Here is a 17,638-nt window from a genome sequence, read left to right as displayed (position 1 = left end):
TTACATGTTTTGGAAAATGCAGGGTTAGGAGAAACAGGGAATTTTTGGATTCCTCTCTGCATTCTGTCTGTATAATGAGGGAACAGCCCTCAGATATAGGTGGCTGGAAAGACCAAGAAAGAAATCAATATATATTTGTGGCTAGGAAGTATGTCCCAGTAAAATAAACACTAATCACTAATCAGCTCTCTTTGCTTCTAGACTATGTATTTGGGGCTTTTTAGTTTGGGTGTTAGTTTTTTTTTTCATGTCACCTTCCTCTGTTCTCTTGTAACTACTAATAGAACAGAGCATGATTTCCCTTTTCTACTTTCCTTTCATAGCCATTTCAGATCTTGTCTCTTTGAAAGATGCTGCCCATCACAGATTGCAATCTGCTTTGTACCGTTCTCAGTTATGTTTAAATCTTTTCATCCTTCAAAGGCTGGCTGAAAGAAGTGCCAGGTCATTATTTCAGGCTGTAGCTTAATACTTAGGCTTATGATCTCTCTCTTTGGTAAAGACCTTCATTCACTGAAGGTCAAGGTATTAGTGTTATTTTTAAATATATTCCCAGCACTGAAGAGTTAAAAATAGCCCTCTACGAAAACACACAGTAATTGGTTAAACCTTGTTAGCAATCACATGAAGATGATAACTCCTCCCAGGAAAAGACATAGCCAAAGCAGCTTTGACATGGATTTATACTTAGAAGAGCAGCTGCAGGCCTCCTGAGAAGGAGTTCACAATATAGTCTCTTGGATTATTAGCAGAAAATTAGTAGCTTGATGCTGGAAAGGAAGGGAAGGAGACATGAGAAAAAACTTTCTCATGGTGATCTGCAAGTGAATTCCATGGATTCTCTATTTTGGAACTATCCTCATTAGAAAGAAAGGCTAAAAGATGGATCTGGGAAAGGCAAAGCTGCTGAGAACCGGCCTCAATGCTTTATATCAAGCTATCCACCCTGTGCATGGGATTGCCTGGACAGATGGGAAGCAAGTGATACTGACTACTTTATACTATCAAAATGGAGGGCTGAAGTTTGGAGATTCAAGCATTCTTGGTCAATTTGAACATGTGCATGGGCTTTACTGGGGCCCATATTGCTCTACAGACACCCCGGCTCTGCTCGCTGTTCAGCACAAAAAGCACGTAAGCATTTGGCAGCTGGTCTACAGCAGTGCAGAGAAGAAAAAGCCCTTGATTTCTCAGACTTGTGAAGTTGGTGAGCCATTTCCACTGCTTTCTCAGGGCTGTGTCTGGCATCCAAAGAAGGAGGTCTTGGCTGTGCTTACAAAACGAGACGCTTCAGTCCTGCACGCCGTTCGTACTGACAATACGCGGGTTAAGGCAGAGATCAAAAGCAGCGGACTCATCCACTGTGCTTGCTGGACTAAGGATGGTAATCGTTTAGTAGTTGCTATAGGCACTACCCTGCACTCCTACATATGGGATAATGCTCAGAAAACTCTAAATATCTGCTCCTTTTGCCCAGTTTTTGATGTGGGAGGTTATATCTGCGCTATAGCAGCCACTCTGGATTTCCAAATTGCTGTAGCTACTGAGCTTCCTTTAGATAACATCTGTGGTATCAATGCGGGCATTGCATTTGATATTCCCTCTGGTACAGAAGCTGTTTCTTTAATCTCACAGTCTGCTTTGGTGCTTGGTGATGAGGAATACTCCATGGACACACGAAGAAAGTCCATAGATTCAGATAGATCAGGTGTTGATTCAGTTGCTTCTTCTTCATCAGGTCCTGTGGATTTGACCCACATCCTTGCAAACCACCGTCGGTCTGATCCCAGTCCTCTCATTACTCTGAAACGTAAAGACTCTGCAGCAACAAATGGTCAAGATTCTTCTCACTTGATCTTGGTGACTTTTGAGAGGAAGGTAACAACCACCAGAAAAGTCACCATCCCTGGTATTTTGGTTCCTGATATAATGGCTTTTGATCTTAGAGCTCAGATTGTGGCAGTAGCCTCTAATACTTCTAATATTGTTCTGGTGTATTCAGTAACCTCTTCCTCCATGCCTCACATTCAACAAATCCAGCTGGAAAAAAATGAAAGACCAAAGGGCCTATGCTTTTTAACAGATAAACTCTTATTGATTCTGATTGGCAAGCAGAGGTTCCCTGATCCTAATCTCATTCCATCTTCAAGTTCAGACAGGTATGTAATGCGTCTTATGGTCAAAGAATTGATGCTGGAAGAAAATTCTTCAGCATTGCCTGAGACTAAGCAGAATATGTTATATAACTTTGAATCCTCTGTTAATATACCTGGCAAAAGAAAATTCTTTGAGAACTTTGCCACAGAAGACCAACCTCAAAGCAGGGAGTTGTTAATACCAAGAAGCACAGTTATTCAGTCTCCAAGTGGCAGGAGAAGACTTATTGAAGAAGTAAAGAGCCCTAGTTATGAACAGAGCTCTTCATCAAGTGTGAGTGACCTGGATGAAAAAAGGCTCCCAGGTGACTCCTCGGTGGCCTTGGACACATTGGATGCTGAACCTATGAATCGCTCAGTGTCTCTTCGTGGTTTTGGATCACCCAGCAGGATTTCCAGCAGACCAACATCCCCTAAAGTGCAGTTCAATGTGATCCAAGAAGCATCGAATTCTCCTAAAAACAACAATTTGCCAAGTGAAAGGGGAATGAGTCACATATCTAGAAATTTAGAGAGACTTTGCGGCAGTTTCAATGAGTTACAGCTGAGTCTTTCTGAAATAACAGACTTGGCTAGGAATGGCAGGAGGATTTCTTTAGCCTACCCGTGCTCCCAGGAACCGCCTGTCGTGCATGTCACCTACCAGGTAACTTTTTGTCAGCTTAGAAATACTGTGATAGGAACCAAATTTTTAAACAATCTTGCATTTATTTAGCTTTAAAGCAAGAGGATGGAGTTTATTCTTATCAACCCATAAGAAATATAACCTTGGTTTGGAATCAAGCTTAATTTAAAATGGAATTATAATTTGTCATTGGAACAACAACTCAGGATGATGTGGATAATTTAGAGGATACTCAGCATGGGAGATTTGTCTGTTTATTCTTTGATCATGCACAATTGTCTTGGATGCTGGCTGATTTTGTGTGCATCTGTCAGAGAGAACAGAGCCAGAGTTGTTAATCTACAAAAGACTTATATTTTAGTTTAGTGCAGAGATAAGCTGATGAATGGGGGCTACAGTAGCTCACCAGAAATGTAATAAATTTAAACCTGAGCTCAAATCCAGAGTCTGAAGATAGCCAGACTCACAGGAGGACTGAAACAAAGTACTGAATCTCAATTTATAGAAAAATTAAATGGATATGACATGAATTTGGCTTATTTCTGCTTTGATTTCTCAACACTATTCTTTGCAAAATAAGATGTACTCAATTTGTAAAACATAACCACTTAAAATTTTCAGAAAAAAAACCAACCCTCAAACAAACAAAAACCTTCTAATCCATCAATATGTAATTATGATTTCACTAGATAAATACAAGAATTTCAAACCATCCTGTTCCTATCTACCCTTGTTTTGGCAAATTTCCTCCTAGCTTCAATAAGAATTTCAACTAAGGAATGTAGGTTGAGTAATTATTTCTATCTATGGTTTTTAATATTATTCACAGGAATACTAACATCATACTGATCAGATTTTTGAACATGCTGATGGTAGTGATAAAACTGGTATCCCTTTCAGGATGTAGATGCCAATTATAAATGCATTATTATCCACTGCAACATAAGCAGCATTACACTGCATCACACTGCATTGTGATGATGCTGAAGCAAATTTTACTTCCTTTAACTTTAAAGGAATCTATATAGACATCTAAGTACCCCTGCTTAAACAGTCATTAAGGGAATGGTGACTCAATTCAATCATGGTCATTACTTTCTAGCAAGTGTTTACCTGACATTTAAACAGATTCTGGTGTGTTGGATTGTCTGGATAAAAGCAAAGCTTTCAATCTGAATTAGTCAATAATTTAACTTGAACACATTATACAAATTCTGGTGGAAAAGTAGCATGTCTATTTTAAATAATTTAGGATTTTATTGGCCAAGAAGCAAGCCCTTCTGTTCTCCAGTATGTTCAAATTAATTTTGATTTCTTAACATAAATCAACTTATTTATTTAGCAAGCAGCCCTGTTTCTAGGAGTCAATTGGATTAACCTTTCCCAAGAGAAGTTTTATTTGTGATACATAACATTAATCTAAGATCTGAAGTCACTGTGCACGTGCTTGCACTAGAAGTAAGAATTAGTTAACCTGCTATTTTTCTTTGGAAAGATCAACAAAAAAATTAAGTGCTTCTAAAACACTGCTAGAAAAACCATGTTTAGAAAGGAATACTTATTTATCTGAACAGGTTAGTTTCACATTAAGCCAGCAGCAAGCACTGCTAGCTCCGCATTACAATGACTTGAAAAAGTGCCACTAATGCCTTCCCACACACAGCTTTCCTGGGGAAGTCTCGACTAATGCCTTGAATAGTTCAGCCCCTCTTCTGAAATCTAACAGGATCACAGCATGATGCCAAAAAATAATGAAAAATAGACTTGGCAGAAAGGTCTACAGACAGGGAAATATTTGCTTCATAGGCAGCTAATAATTTTCAGAGAAATAGTTGTTTTGATTAGTTTATATTCAGACATCTGAACCTTGTTCCTCCTTCAGGAGTTGTTTAGTGCACTGTGAGCTCAGAGACCAGCTGGGCTGTGAGTTCCAGCCAGACTCTGTGTTCACAGAGCAAAAAGTCAGGAAATAGCTTTATTGCTTTATGATATAAATATCAGCCAGTGGAAAACTTTCTAAGCTTTAGGAGCACTGCAGTCCAGTCAATAATATGGCCATTATCTTCCAGCTCTTTGTGCCAAGTGCATGTATTCTTAAGTGTCTCTATAATCCCCAGCACAGCAGAGGCACAGTCTTGATTGAGAAATCTATTGCACTAAAGAATATAATTACCAGAACTGCATAACCATATTTATACATTTAAAAAAATAAAATGAAAGTTTAAAATATAATGGTTAAAAATGGAGCAATAATTAATGAGCAATTATGAACACTGTTGTGCAGAAGCATTATTGACATATTTATGTGTATTTCCTGTTCTGCTTAGGGAACTAAAAAACCAGAAACATTTATTACTAAATAATTCATAATGTTTGCTCATTTAACATCTTCGAAACCTTTGTTTATCCTGTTAGTGCAAGTCTGCCTGCAACTCCTCTGATGTCACATCTATGCAGTGCTACCAGAATTTGTATTCTTTGTAGCCCATAGCCATAGAAGAAAACCACGATCATTCACACTTTGGAAATGTCACTGCACTATCACTTCTGTAATAGCATTCAGCCACCAGAGGTAACTTGATCATTCAACCCTGAAAAGCAAATATTATTGCTCTTTCATCACATGCAGGTTTGTGATTCAGGGGAGGGCAGACCGACAAATGCAATAAGAAGACATTATTTAAAAGAAAAAAAAATAAAAGAGGATCTGTCACAGATTTTTTTCTGTTTCATTTTGCAAAAAGATACTTTTATCATCCCTTTCCCCCAGAAAAGAAACAGCTGCAGAATATTTAAACTAGTCTCATTCAAAAGCTAATTACAGTGGAAATAAAGCCAATCTGGATCTCAAATTAAAGGCATTTATGCAAACTTCTCCAGGAGGAATAACATTCATTTTAATCTGAAGAACATCTTTAAACTCCTACATTTTGTTCACAAGCAGTATGATGTCAAAAGTTTATATCACTGATAGCATATATTGCATAATTAAACAGGAAATAATACATTTTCAGCAATTAGTCACAATGACTTTCTTTTCTTAGCACAGACCAATAATTGTACATAAGTCAATCTGTACTTTTATAGTATCTTCATACAATTTACTATAGGAAGCTTTATTGACAGCTACAAAGGTCAGCTACAAAATAAACATGGGTTTGGTTTTTTTTTTACACATATCTGGGAGATGAACAGAAAGGATCCAAACATATGGCAGCAAAGCTCTGATAGAAATACATGATGTAAAGAAGGGGGAATATATGGGGGGCACCGTAAAATGAGCAAAAACCAGGCTGAAATGATGAGCTGTAATAAGACCATGAACCCTTCTGAAATCCAAAGGGCAACTTTGACTCGGGTTGAGCAATAGAAAGTAAGTCATGAAAATGATGGAAGAGGAAGCTGATATGACTGCTCCCTGGAGTAAGAAACTAGTCAGCTATCCTGAAATTTAGAAACAAGAGATTTAGGATGATTGTAAAAGAAAGACCTGCAGTAGGCAAGAGAAATTGTGATTAATGCATGGATAACATTTTGAGCAAAGGTTGAGGGATTTGTGTGATTAATGCACGGATAACATTTTGAGCAAAGGTTGAGGAATTTGTTATGAACAAATTCTGTCAACGGCATTCTGAAACTGATCAATAGCAGACAAGCAGGGTCTGTAGAGGAGACACAATTCCTTTTGTTAGAGCAGATGATTTGTTTTGCAGGTGCAAAAGGAAAGGAACACTCAATGTCAAAAATAGAGTCAAGTTATCATACTGCACAAAGAAAGCAGAGATCACACATAAAGATCATGGAAGCACAAAAGGTGTATCTTAGATGACAATACACCTGAAACAGTAGCTGCAGAGAGCAAAGAGGAGAGAAATCCAAGCATGGTGTCACCAGGAATGCTGATGTGCCCTATAAATGCAAACTGCCCTGGGATTTAAGCACCTCTGATCACCTCAGATCTCTTCCAGCATAAACATTTTACAGGCTTATGCTTCTCTGCCAGGTTAATTAAGGTTGCAATTGGAATGTCCCACATAAGGGTAAGGAAAGAAAAGATATCAATATCTCCACCACAATAAAAACAGAATCTACCAAAAAGCAGGCAGGAATCACAGCAACAGTAGAAATAATGACAGGGAAGGGGAGCAGTGCAAGCTGTCAAACCTAATGAACACCACCTGTGGCAATGCTGCACGAGGCGCAGTGAGACTGTAAATCATAATTCTCCTTCCTCTTCAATGCTCTCTTCCTTAGCTGTTTAAAGTGTCTTTTCATTGTCTTCTGGGACAGAACTCCCACATCTAGCTAATCTACTAGCTTTTTCTCATCCTGCACAATGAATATTGGGGTAAGGTAAAAGCAAGCTGACTAATGGGTACTAAGGTATCAAACCTGAAATCACCAGTGGAGCACAACACTTTTGAAATCAGGGATGTAAAAAAATGAAAACAGAATCCTAGACAACTACAGCACTATTCACTGTACAATGCATGTGCTAACCTGATACCTTTCCCTAATAAAAGAACAGATTATTACCACAAAGGAGATGAAGAATATTTAAAATACCTGTAATTCAGTACAGTACTTGAAATATGCCACAGGGGAAATTATTTGTTCAACAGCAGAGAATTAGGATTAATAGAAGAAAAATAAGATGGTTAAGGAATTAGCTGCAATGGAGATGGTAATAGTTACAGCAATATAGAAGAAAAGGGAAAAAATTACTAGTTGATTTTCTCATGCTGGATTTTCAGTGTCATATAAAAGTTTCATTAATGATCTGCTGAGTTATGCTTATAAAATCCGCATATGACATAAAGTCTAATATTTTCAGTAAAGGATCTGGATTTTACACTTGTAAATTGATGACTATATTTAACATCTAGAACAAATTTTTAAAAAGGATTGAAATTAATGAAATGAACTAATATAAAGTGCACAGTAATATATTCCAGGATTAAGAGATGAAATCCTTGCTTTGTATATGTTATGTGATTACAAGATGACTGTGAATTTAAAATACAATACTGGTATGGAAAGAACAAAGGCAGTGTGTGGGCACAACAGTGAGGCATATCCTTCAGCAGGTAATGAGCACTGGGCACACAGCTGGCAGGTCTCATCTGAAAAACATTTTACATTCCTAGACATCCATGGGCAAGAAGAACACATTGAGACTTCAACTGATCGCTAACCCAGTGTCAATAAAAAGAATTCTGAGTGGTAGCACATTCTCATTTACCTCACTGGTTCATCAGTTGGTGAATTTAAGTTTATTAAGATGATCTCAGCATGCAGGAGAGTGTAAGCAGTGCATTAGGAAATGCAAGAAAAATGAAGAAAAGGTCAAGAGGCAGAACCAGTTCCAGCTGACTGCCCAGTGGGGTTCAGAAAAGGGAGAGAAGGCACGTTCACTTATTATGTAGTATGAAATATGTGAGATATATAACATCTCATCCAGGAATTCTTTTGCCTTAGCAAATGATGTTTTTCTCCTACATATTTGCAATGTGAGTTTTGAAAGACAGTTTGGCACTGCTGTGACAGGCTGGCTGCTGCCCAGAACACCTTTATAGGCTGTAAAATCTGATCTGGGCAGGCTGACATGGGTGAAGGAAAACAATTATTGAATTGACCATTTCTTTTTGCTGGGTTTTTGTTGAAGGAGAGTTGGATTTGACATACTACAGGAAGTTGGCTAAAGAAACTTAATCTGAAAATATACAACTAATATATATGGAAATACCTTTGTTTCTTCTGTGATTAACATGTTCTTTGTCTACCAATAAACTTTGTTCTAGGATAAAGCAACTAACACAAGGGATTTTAATCTGGGAATTTCAAGTCCTCTGATTCCTGTTGAGATAAATAACAACATAGCAAAATCAGACATGGATTTTGGGAAGAGGTGGATTAAATCTAGATTTGAATAGAAAATTGTTATGGGTTATGGCACGAAAGTGGGAAATACCAAGGCAAGTTGGTATTTTAGTTGTACTTCTAACTCTGTCACAAAATACTCCCATGACCTTGACTAAATCTCTTAAGCTCCCTGTGTAATGGTATGATCATCTATAAAAAGGGGATACTAAGGGTTACCTGCCTCACAAGAAGGTACAGGTTTAAATCAGTTAATCTGTGATGTGACATCTGTGAACACATTCCTCCAAGAGAAGGCACACTATCATCACTTAACCTAAGCATCAAACAAAAAGGCTAAATCCTTAGAAGACTATAACAGAGAAAGATTCTTGATCTGACAGAATTTGTAAAAAGTCAAAAAAAATGTATAAGATGATTATGTTTGTTATATTATAAACAGAAGCATGTGACAGAGAAAATAGCTCATATGAACACTGACAAGTGATGAAAGACAAAAAAACGAGGCTTGATCTTTCAGGTCTGTCCTTGAAAAACTGTTTAGGATAAAAAGTAGGTGTTGTGCAGTTTTGTGTATACAAAAATGTCTTCCATTTCCAATGGCTGTTCCAATAATAATGCGCAATGCTATATAGGAACCAAACTAGAACAAAATCATCTTGAGTATACGTTTCCATTCAACTGATTTCAAGTCAAGACAGACAAAGCTAGATTCTTTTCTGATAATTATTGAGTTGAAGGATATCTGTGTGAAAAATGGACCACTTGGGTCAAGGCAATGAGCTTGTCTCATGTACAGTTCATTTTTTTCTATAATTCATGAACTGAAGTTCCAGTTTGAATAAACTCTGTTATTCCAACCTGAACTCAGGAAAATGAAATAGTTGTTAGATGTGCTAGTCCACAAACAAAGCTTTGCACAAATACCTGCACGGGCAAAGAGGACCTTTGCAATGCCTATGCAAAGCACACACTCACTGCTGAACATTCATCCCATTGAGTTTCAGGTGTGTTTAGGTTCAATAGAATACAGTACTACATAACTTAGAAATACCTAAGAATGACAAAGAACTTTTCTGATATAGTTATATGTAACAAAAAGCTGCTATAGGTTTATGACTAAGACAATGATACTTCCTTGATGTATTCCTTAGGTATGTCCATCATTAATTATGCACCAATAAATTTCTGGTTGTTTTGAATGTGGAAAAAAAATGAGAAGACATTTGAAAGTTGGAAAGTTAACATATTTAATGGAAAAATATTTTTTATGGTTCTTATTAATAAAATAAATAAATAAATAAATAAATAACAATCAGCCATAGACTATCTGCATGAGTAAATAATAGCAGAGTGGGGGAAAGGACATTTGCAACAGTCAGCAGATATTCTGATTTACAGAATTCAATGCAGTTGCATGACAGCACAGATACTGTGTACAGAAAAGTGAAAGGGATTGATTTAGAAAGGTTGTTACACAGCAAAAAAGCACATATTCACAGAGAGCAACTGTCAAAAGACAGCACAATTAGAAGTGAAGACAAGCATTACAAGAGACATTTGTTTAGTCAGAGGTTAGATTTCTGTGCACACAAATTGAAGACGCAGTTGTGAATTCATTCAACCATAAGTTTTACATTAGCAAGAAAAATTCAAGGCTGTGAAGTAGACACAGACAGAGTAGGACTAGAACAGGAGTTAGAATAGATGAGATCCTGTCAAACCATTCTGAAATATCACCTTGGATCCCTTTTGAATGTACGAAACAGAAGGGTCTATGAAATTGGGTAAATAGACTGTCCATTCTGTCCAAATATGTAAAATCCAGGGGTATTGGAAACATAAAGATGCCAAAGAAAAAGCAACAAAGCAAAACACAACACATGGAACTACAGAGGGAGAGAGCATGTAAAGAACAAAATGCAGTTCACAGGACAAAGTATAGAAATATTATTTAGCAATATTATTTAGAAGAAAATGTCCCATCCACATCTATTTCATAATAACATTGGAAAATTTTCAGTGTTAAAAGGACTTTTAAATGATAGCAGATAGGAAAATGGAAGTTCAAATATATGTCCACTCCATGACCATAGTAGCTCAACAATTTTTGTCCTTGCACCTTGCAGTAACCATACAGATGATACACAAAGATGTTCTCAGGGCCACCTAAATTTCATGAAGCACAAACAAGCCACCTTTATATTCAAGTGTGTTCTTTCAGTGAATATCAGAGCAAATTCCAAGGCTATAAATCAATACATTCCCACCCTCTCAAAGCAAGTCACAGGATTCCCAAGCTACCCTGATGTGACAGCTTTTCAGAGACTGTTGCTAGGTCCAGTGTCTCTGGAATACTCCCTGTGCCAAAATAAACCTGAGGTTATTTTGCCAGGGCGGAATAGCTGCCCAATGGTTCTCAAACCCACCCACACATACAGCTGAAACTGAGCAGAGTACTCATTTACTCTGGCAGCATCTGGAACAACATTATTTCAGGCCTGATACATTCCCTTCCACTGAACTGGCTTCAGGCAGGGAGGCCCAACAGACACATAGATGCCCAGCCCAGGACAATACACCTACAGGGCTGAGGCAGCTGTGAGCTGCAGAAGCTCACAAAGCAAAAACCAAAGAGGCATTTTAATCCTCCTCACATGGGACTATGAGATTGTGCTTAGAATGGTCCTGCATGATGATGTCATCTTTAAACTGTAGGAAAGACAGGCAAAGAAAAGGCAAAATGGCTAAAGTACTGAAAGGAGTAAGAGCAGAAGAATGGTTATAAGTACTCAGGCTCGATGTCTAAGCCATTAACTAGATCTTTTCTTTTACATACATGGATATGAAGAAAAGCTTTTCAAACGGATCAGTTACTGAAGAAACAAAAGACGTCCTCCTCTGTGATGGCAAGATCCATTTGAGTTTAGTCCAGCAGCTGTTTGATCTGCCTGTTATTGAAATGAAACACGGTATGTTCTTTTCATTTCTGCTATCTGGTTTCACCTGAGATTTTTAGCATATAAAAGAGGCATTTGTGACAGAATAATTACCCCAGACTTTAGTAAACTGAGCTAACTAACTTCTTTTGGCAAATGTGTGTTTTCCCTTGTCTGAAATACAGCAGAGTCTCTTGAAATAATTTAAATGCTAAGTAATTGCAAAACTACCTATTAGAGTACTATGTTAGGTGCCTCTGCAGTGAAAGGCTGAGAAAATAATCAGTAAACCATGCTACCTGGAAGAATTGCTTTCCTGAAACCTTTTGGCATTTTGCTTCACCCATCCTTACTAGCATGTCTCAGCCCTGACAACAGCATATAGGTTGGAGAAAAATTCACTCTCAGAATATGATGTGTGTATATATATATATATATATATGTAAAGTAGCATTTGGGATTATTTTAATGTAAGATGAAAAATGAAGCTCAATGTTTCTATTTGCCAATCTCCCATTTTTACCACCCACCATGCATGTTCCATTTTCCAGAATCTTCCTTGACTGTGCAGTGCAGTGGAAGCACTCTACTTATACAAAAAAACTCTACTGCTGTTGAGACCTGAGCTATTTCCCAGCGGGTTTTTGCAGGAACATGATTCAGAGCTGCAGGGCAAGGAGGAGCCCATTTTGGCCTGTACTTCCAGCTCTTGATTTTGGAAAGAAATGCCCATAATAAACAAGGGAACTGAGAAAAGATATTTTCAGCTCTATAGAGCAGTTGAATATTTAATTAGCAGAACACCTCTCCTTAATTTCATGTATTAGAATTCAGAGATATCAAAAAGATAATGTCTCAGAATCATCCTAATATCCCTCTTTCTGCTCAGATTTTCTGATATTGAGTCTGTATGCTTTCAGCAAAAACAGAAATTGAAACAAAAATCTTTCTAAAACTCACCAAAATCCTGCAAAATTATAAGGTTTGGAGCAGAAGTGGTTGTGTAGCTCTTTATTCAGTTCTAGATGGTAGTTCCTTATTTTCCTAAAAGTTTCTTTTGACACAAGAGATAAATATTAAATGCAAAGTTTAAAAATATCACTCCCATCCTTTAATACTATATAATTAAAGGGTATGTCATGAAGAGCATGCTTGTATTATGATAGCCTGCCATTTTTACTATGAGTAAACACTTAAGCATTAATAGATTGGAGGGAAAAGCAGCACAACTGTAAGTCAAATTCATGTCCACAGCAATGCTGCTGAGATCATCAGAGTTACAAGAGCAATGAGCTCGGCCTCATTGTTTGCACTTTAAGCCCAGGACTGTAATACCATTACCTGTGCTAAACAGAGCCTCTTGTGTAGTGCCCTGGTAGCAGCACACAGGAGTCTCTCTTTTTGGCATATCATCCTAATAATTGTTCACAGTAAAAGGGTACTGCACTCTGCACACGGTTTTTCCATTGAAATATTCTGTGGGATATGCTTCCAAGCAAGTGTTATCAATGACACGGAGAATTTCCATCATTTCAATGGATGAAAATAATTCCAAAAGTCTGACACAAAAGTATGCTTCATCAATTTGATCAACAATGGAATATCCATTTGGACCACAGAACTTCCACTTTCAGGGCCACTGCTCAGAGAATCTGAAGTCTGTTCAGATTTAGAAAGAAAGTATTTAGAGCAGAAGATTAAAGATCCATGGTTTGGAAAGACAATCTTCTTATGATGTAACAGGTGACATGACAACACACAACTAGCCTGCAAAAGTGCTTTGTTAGTGGTTAAAGAAGGGGAGATTTACCTTTTCCAGGAGCATGCTTTGTTATGACTTACAAAAATAAGGATTGTTCATTGAGATTTTTTCAGTTCCTTTTTTCACATTCCATTTCAAAACCAGTTTTATATCCCAAAATCTAAAATCCCAACACAGAACCTATCAAGGCTTTCTTTCTCTCATATCCCAGCTAATGCCCCTGTTCAATAATGACAGAACCACATGCTTTAAAGAAAGTGTGTAATATAAGGACTCCCCTAATGGTTTTAAGTTGCCACAGATTTTTTTTTTTTTCATATAGTGTCAAACTGGAAGAAAAAAGATAATTCACTTTTCTTCTATGAGAACTGCAATATCCAGAGAGAAAGAAAGCCAGATGAATAATGAAAGAAAATAAATATAGCTTCATTTTAAAGACAATTTGCTAAGAAAAGTAAAAAAAAAAAAAAAAAAAAGGGGGGGGAAGCGTTTATTTTCTTCTATGCAATACAGAAAGAGAACTTAAAAGGTTTTGAAGTATTTTGATTTTTAAATCTTGTCCTTTTCTTTAAAAAAAAAAAAGGATTTAAAATGTCATCCATATTTTGTTCCTTCTCTTTAGGAGAAGACTCTATAAATAATTATAAGATAAGAAATTTTACTGTAGCAGCTTTTGTAAGTCATATTTTGTAAATCATCTTAAATGTGTAACTTTCTTCTATTTGCTATATGAATTTGAAAACATATGGAACAATCTTGGTTTGACAGTAATGAGATGGGGACCCCTACCACTTTCTAGAACAAGTACAGCACAATAATTTTTGTTGGCAACTTTTCCATTTTTTCTAATCTCTTCATCATTTGGGTAGAGCCGATGAGTAAAAAGGCTAAGCAGATGTCATTAGAACAAAAGCCAGCTGATAGGCTGGCTGAGTTTTCAGAAGATGAAGATACTTTTAGTTTATTAGAACTAGCAAAGATGCACCTTGTGTTTGAACTTAATTTAAATAAGGGACAAAATGCCTCAAACCTTGCAAGACCTTTCATTTAACCCCTCACTGCATCTTCACAAAGGTGTGTTGAGCATGGATTGACAGACCTTAATGTCATTAGTGTAATAAGGCTTTAGTGCACAAAAAGAAACCCTGCTCTGCCTGCATGCTCACTGACTTTTAGAAACGTGCTTCTACATTTACGTAACCACAGCAGCACACTCATTTTCTTTTTCTTGCTTAATTTTTGTAGGCTCTTCTTGGATTGTGCTCACAGCAGACAAGGACGGCTTTGTGCCATTAATATTCAAAGCCACACAAGAGATAATCATAAGGGATGGAACTGACAGTTCAGAAGTCTGTGGAGGTCACTCCCACAAAAAAAGCATCCCAATGCGACCACCAAGCAGAGTGACATAATTTCTGAACAAAGAACCCCAATGACCTTCTCTTCTCCTACAATACAGAGACATTCTGTGCTCTCAGACACTGAGAGACTAGAAAGCTGTCTTCACTACTTTCTGTGTATTGTAACTGCAAAATCTGTGGCATGGTTACACTATAGCTACATCCTCGGGTTGGCTGGACCCTCACTATTCCTTTGGAAGGACTGGACCTCCAGTGAAGATCACCACAGTTGCTGTTATTAATGGCTGGAGCCAAGAAACTATTGTCTACTTTGACTGAGGCCAGGATGTTCTTGAAGGAGCAGTATTATGCTAAAAATCATGCAGTAACAACAAATCTAGCTGGTGCAGGTGTACAGTTTAACATAAAACCTGAAGAAAATACAACAAATACAACTAAAGAGCTTTTATATTCATTAAGGAAAACAAGGATAGGAAAAAAAAAAAAGAAAATTGTCTCAGCCTCTTTTCTGTTCCAGCTGGATCCCATGGAAACCTGCAACATTTTCAGAAATGCCTAATTTTTATATGAAAATGTTCAATTACTAAAAAGGCTGCATCACTGTCTCCTGTCAGTGTCTTACACAGCATGTAGATTTATACATGCACACAGAAGAGAAAGAAAAAATCTTGCAAGATAAATTGAGGATCAAAGATGTTGAATGTAAATTTCATTTGGCTAAATGCAGGTGTATACACTGAACATTTCATCTACGCTCCTGCATGATCAGTCAGAAAAAGAAAAGCACTTCTACAGCAGATTATTCATGCCCTAACAGAGACTTCTAAAACTGATTGTGGTGAACTGTCCCTGTTAAATAAGTAAGTGCCTGTTCCTTTCCACTGACTGCAAACACAAGCTGGGGGACTGGTTTGAACACAAACATTTGCTTTTAGCCAGGTGAACCTCACCCTGAGAGACAAGAGACAATACAGATACAGGTGAGAGTCAGGCAGACAGGTCCATGGGAATGAAACTATTGTGATTATGGTGATAGAAATAGGCATAAGAAAAGAACTTAATGCCCTCCCTAATTTTTCCTCATCTAAATGCAAAGAGAAGGATAAAGCAGAGTGAGCAGCCATGTGTGCAAGGGCATTTTGTACTGCTGGAACCGTGGAAAGTCGTTCCTGCTTCACTCTGTACAGCCAGGGAAACAGACAAGGAAGGACACTCAAGCTACTATTAGGAGTTATTTTTCATACTGTGAATTTTGGGTCTTGTTTATACTCCTGGGGAGTCTCGTCTCCCTTCCTGGGAACTGTGGCAAGCCCATTCATAGGGCATAGATACTACAATTCAGTTACAATACTTCACCCCAAACAAAGGCTGGATCAAGACAGTAGAGCTATGCTCTGAAGGACCTTAATGGGTTTGGAGGCTTGGCACTAGTACCATTGCAGTGATGCAGCCAGGAATCTCATAAGAAACTATTTCAATTCTTGAAATAAGTAAACAGCCTTCATGTAATTGAATCAAATGTCTTTTTCATGCAAGTATCTTCCCAGGGACAAAGGAATCATCATTCTAAATCACCAATAACCACAGGCATGCAATACCATGGAATATATTTGTGCTACCTTGTTTGTAAAGATATCTATAAGCAGCCTCAAGAAGCATTCCTGATTGTAAAAAAAAACCCTAAACAACAAATAAATATGACTTTTTAAGTATTAAACACATCAGTTACTTTATAGTTATTGGGTTAATTGGATTTCCTGCTTCTTTGCATTAGAATTGTGTTCAAATGGGTATTTGTATTACTACTGCTTTAAGAGTTTGATGTAAGTCATGCTTTCCTTTACTGAAATCAGCACAAATCACTGAAATCAAATAAGTAACATGAAGGTTAACAGACACAGCATGGTGAGGGAAGACATGATCAGATTTCTAAAGGACATAGCACATTTCAAGGCAGCAGATGTATCTAATCCTGCAAATACCCTTGAATAACATCCTTATGTCTCATAAATCTTGGGTATTTACAATGCTTATGTAATGTCCAAGCAAAATAAAACTTAATTATAACTCACTAGAGTGATGGGAGGATCTATTTTAGAGGTCTACTTAGGGACAAATAAAGGAAAAAACTACAACGAAATTTTTTTCTGAAATATTATCTTCTATGAGTGCTAATCTCATAGTTTGGTCTGCTAGAATTGAAGCTAATGAAACACAGAAAATGTTACAGGGGAACTCTAGGAAGGGGAAAAACTGAACTCGCAGAGATCAGCAACTATACAGGCATTAAAGATCCCTCAGGACTTATAATCAGACATTTATTTGTCATTCTGTCATATTACCAGTTTAGTTTTTCATGCATTACTCTTCTGTAAAATAATCTGAGTGTTGAGATCAGAAATCAAAGGAGATTCTTTGAACACCTATCAAAGTTTGGTTTGGTTCTGTTTGGTGGAGCTAAAAAAGGACAAATATTCAGATGACACAACAGTTTCAGGGAGTAACTAGCAGTAAAATTACAAACTTAGTTGTGTGATGCTTAATGAATTTCTGGATTTGTTATGTATTGGTGACATGGTTTTCCCTGCTGTATGATTCAAAGATTAAGTAGGAGCCATTCTACCTGAAAGTGCCATCATCAGCCAGCACAAGTAGTCTGGTAACGAACAAGGATTCCAGTTTATCTTGTTGGACACTTAAAATTTTATAGGAAGGCTTAGGAAAAATACTGTACATCAATTAAAACTGTATAATGTTGAAGAAGAGAACTGCTCCTATATTTATGAATATGCTGTTAGGTAAATATGCTTGAAAACAAGGGTTTAAATCATATAGATACACTCAAAAATGGACAACAATTGAACAAAGAAATATTTGTTTGCAGATAATGATTAAGGAGAGCAGCACAGTGCAGA

The 17,638-nt window shown here is 37.2% G+C and overlaps 1 protein-coding gene across 1 annotated transcript; it reads left to right on the top strand.

Annotated features, from left to right (window-relative positions):
- The first annotated feature begins 784 nt into the window (after nt 1-784).
- On the top strand, nt 785-16,440 carry LOC132325543 (WD repeat and coiled-coil-containing protein-like). Its single transcript, XM_059842972.1, has 3 exons — nt 785-2,802; nt 11,513-11,633; nt 14,608-16,440. Exons 1-3 carry the CDS (start codon nt 883-885, stop codon nt 14,772-14,774), a joined length of 2,208 nt encoding a protein of 735 aa, XP_059698955.1. The 5' UTR covers nt 785-882; the 3' UTR covers nt 14,775-16,440.
- The last annotated feature ends 1,198 nt before the right edge of the window (nt 16,441-17,638 follow it).

Source organism: Haemorhous mexicanus, chromosome 3, assembly GCF_027477595.1.
Source record: "Haemorhous mexicanus isolate bHaeMex1 chromosome 3, bHaeMex1.pri, whole genome shotgun sequence".
Lineage (NCBI taxonomy): Eukaryota > Metazoa > Chordata > Aves > Passeriformes > Fringillidae > Haemorhous > Haemorhous mexicanus.
The sequence above is the reverse complement of the archived record's forward strand: the minus strand, read 5'-3'. Positions and strand labels throughout refer to the sequence as shown.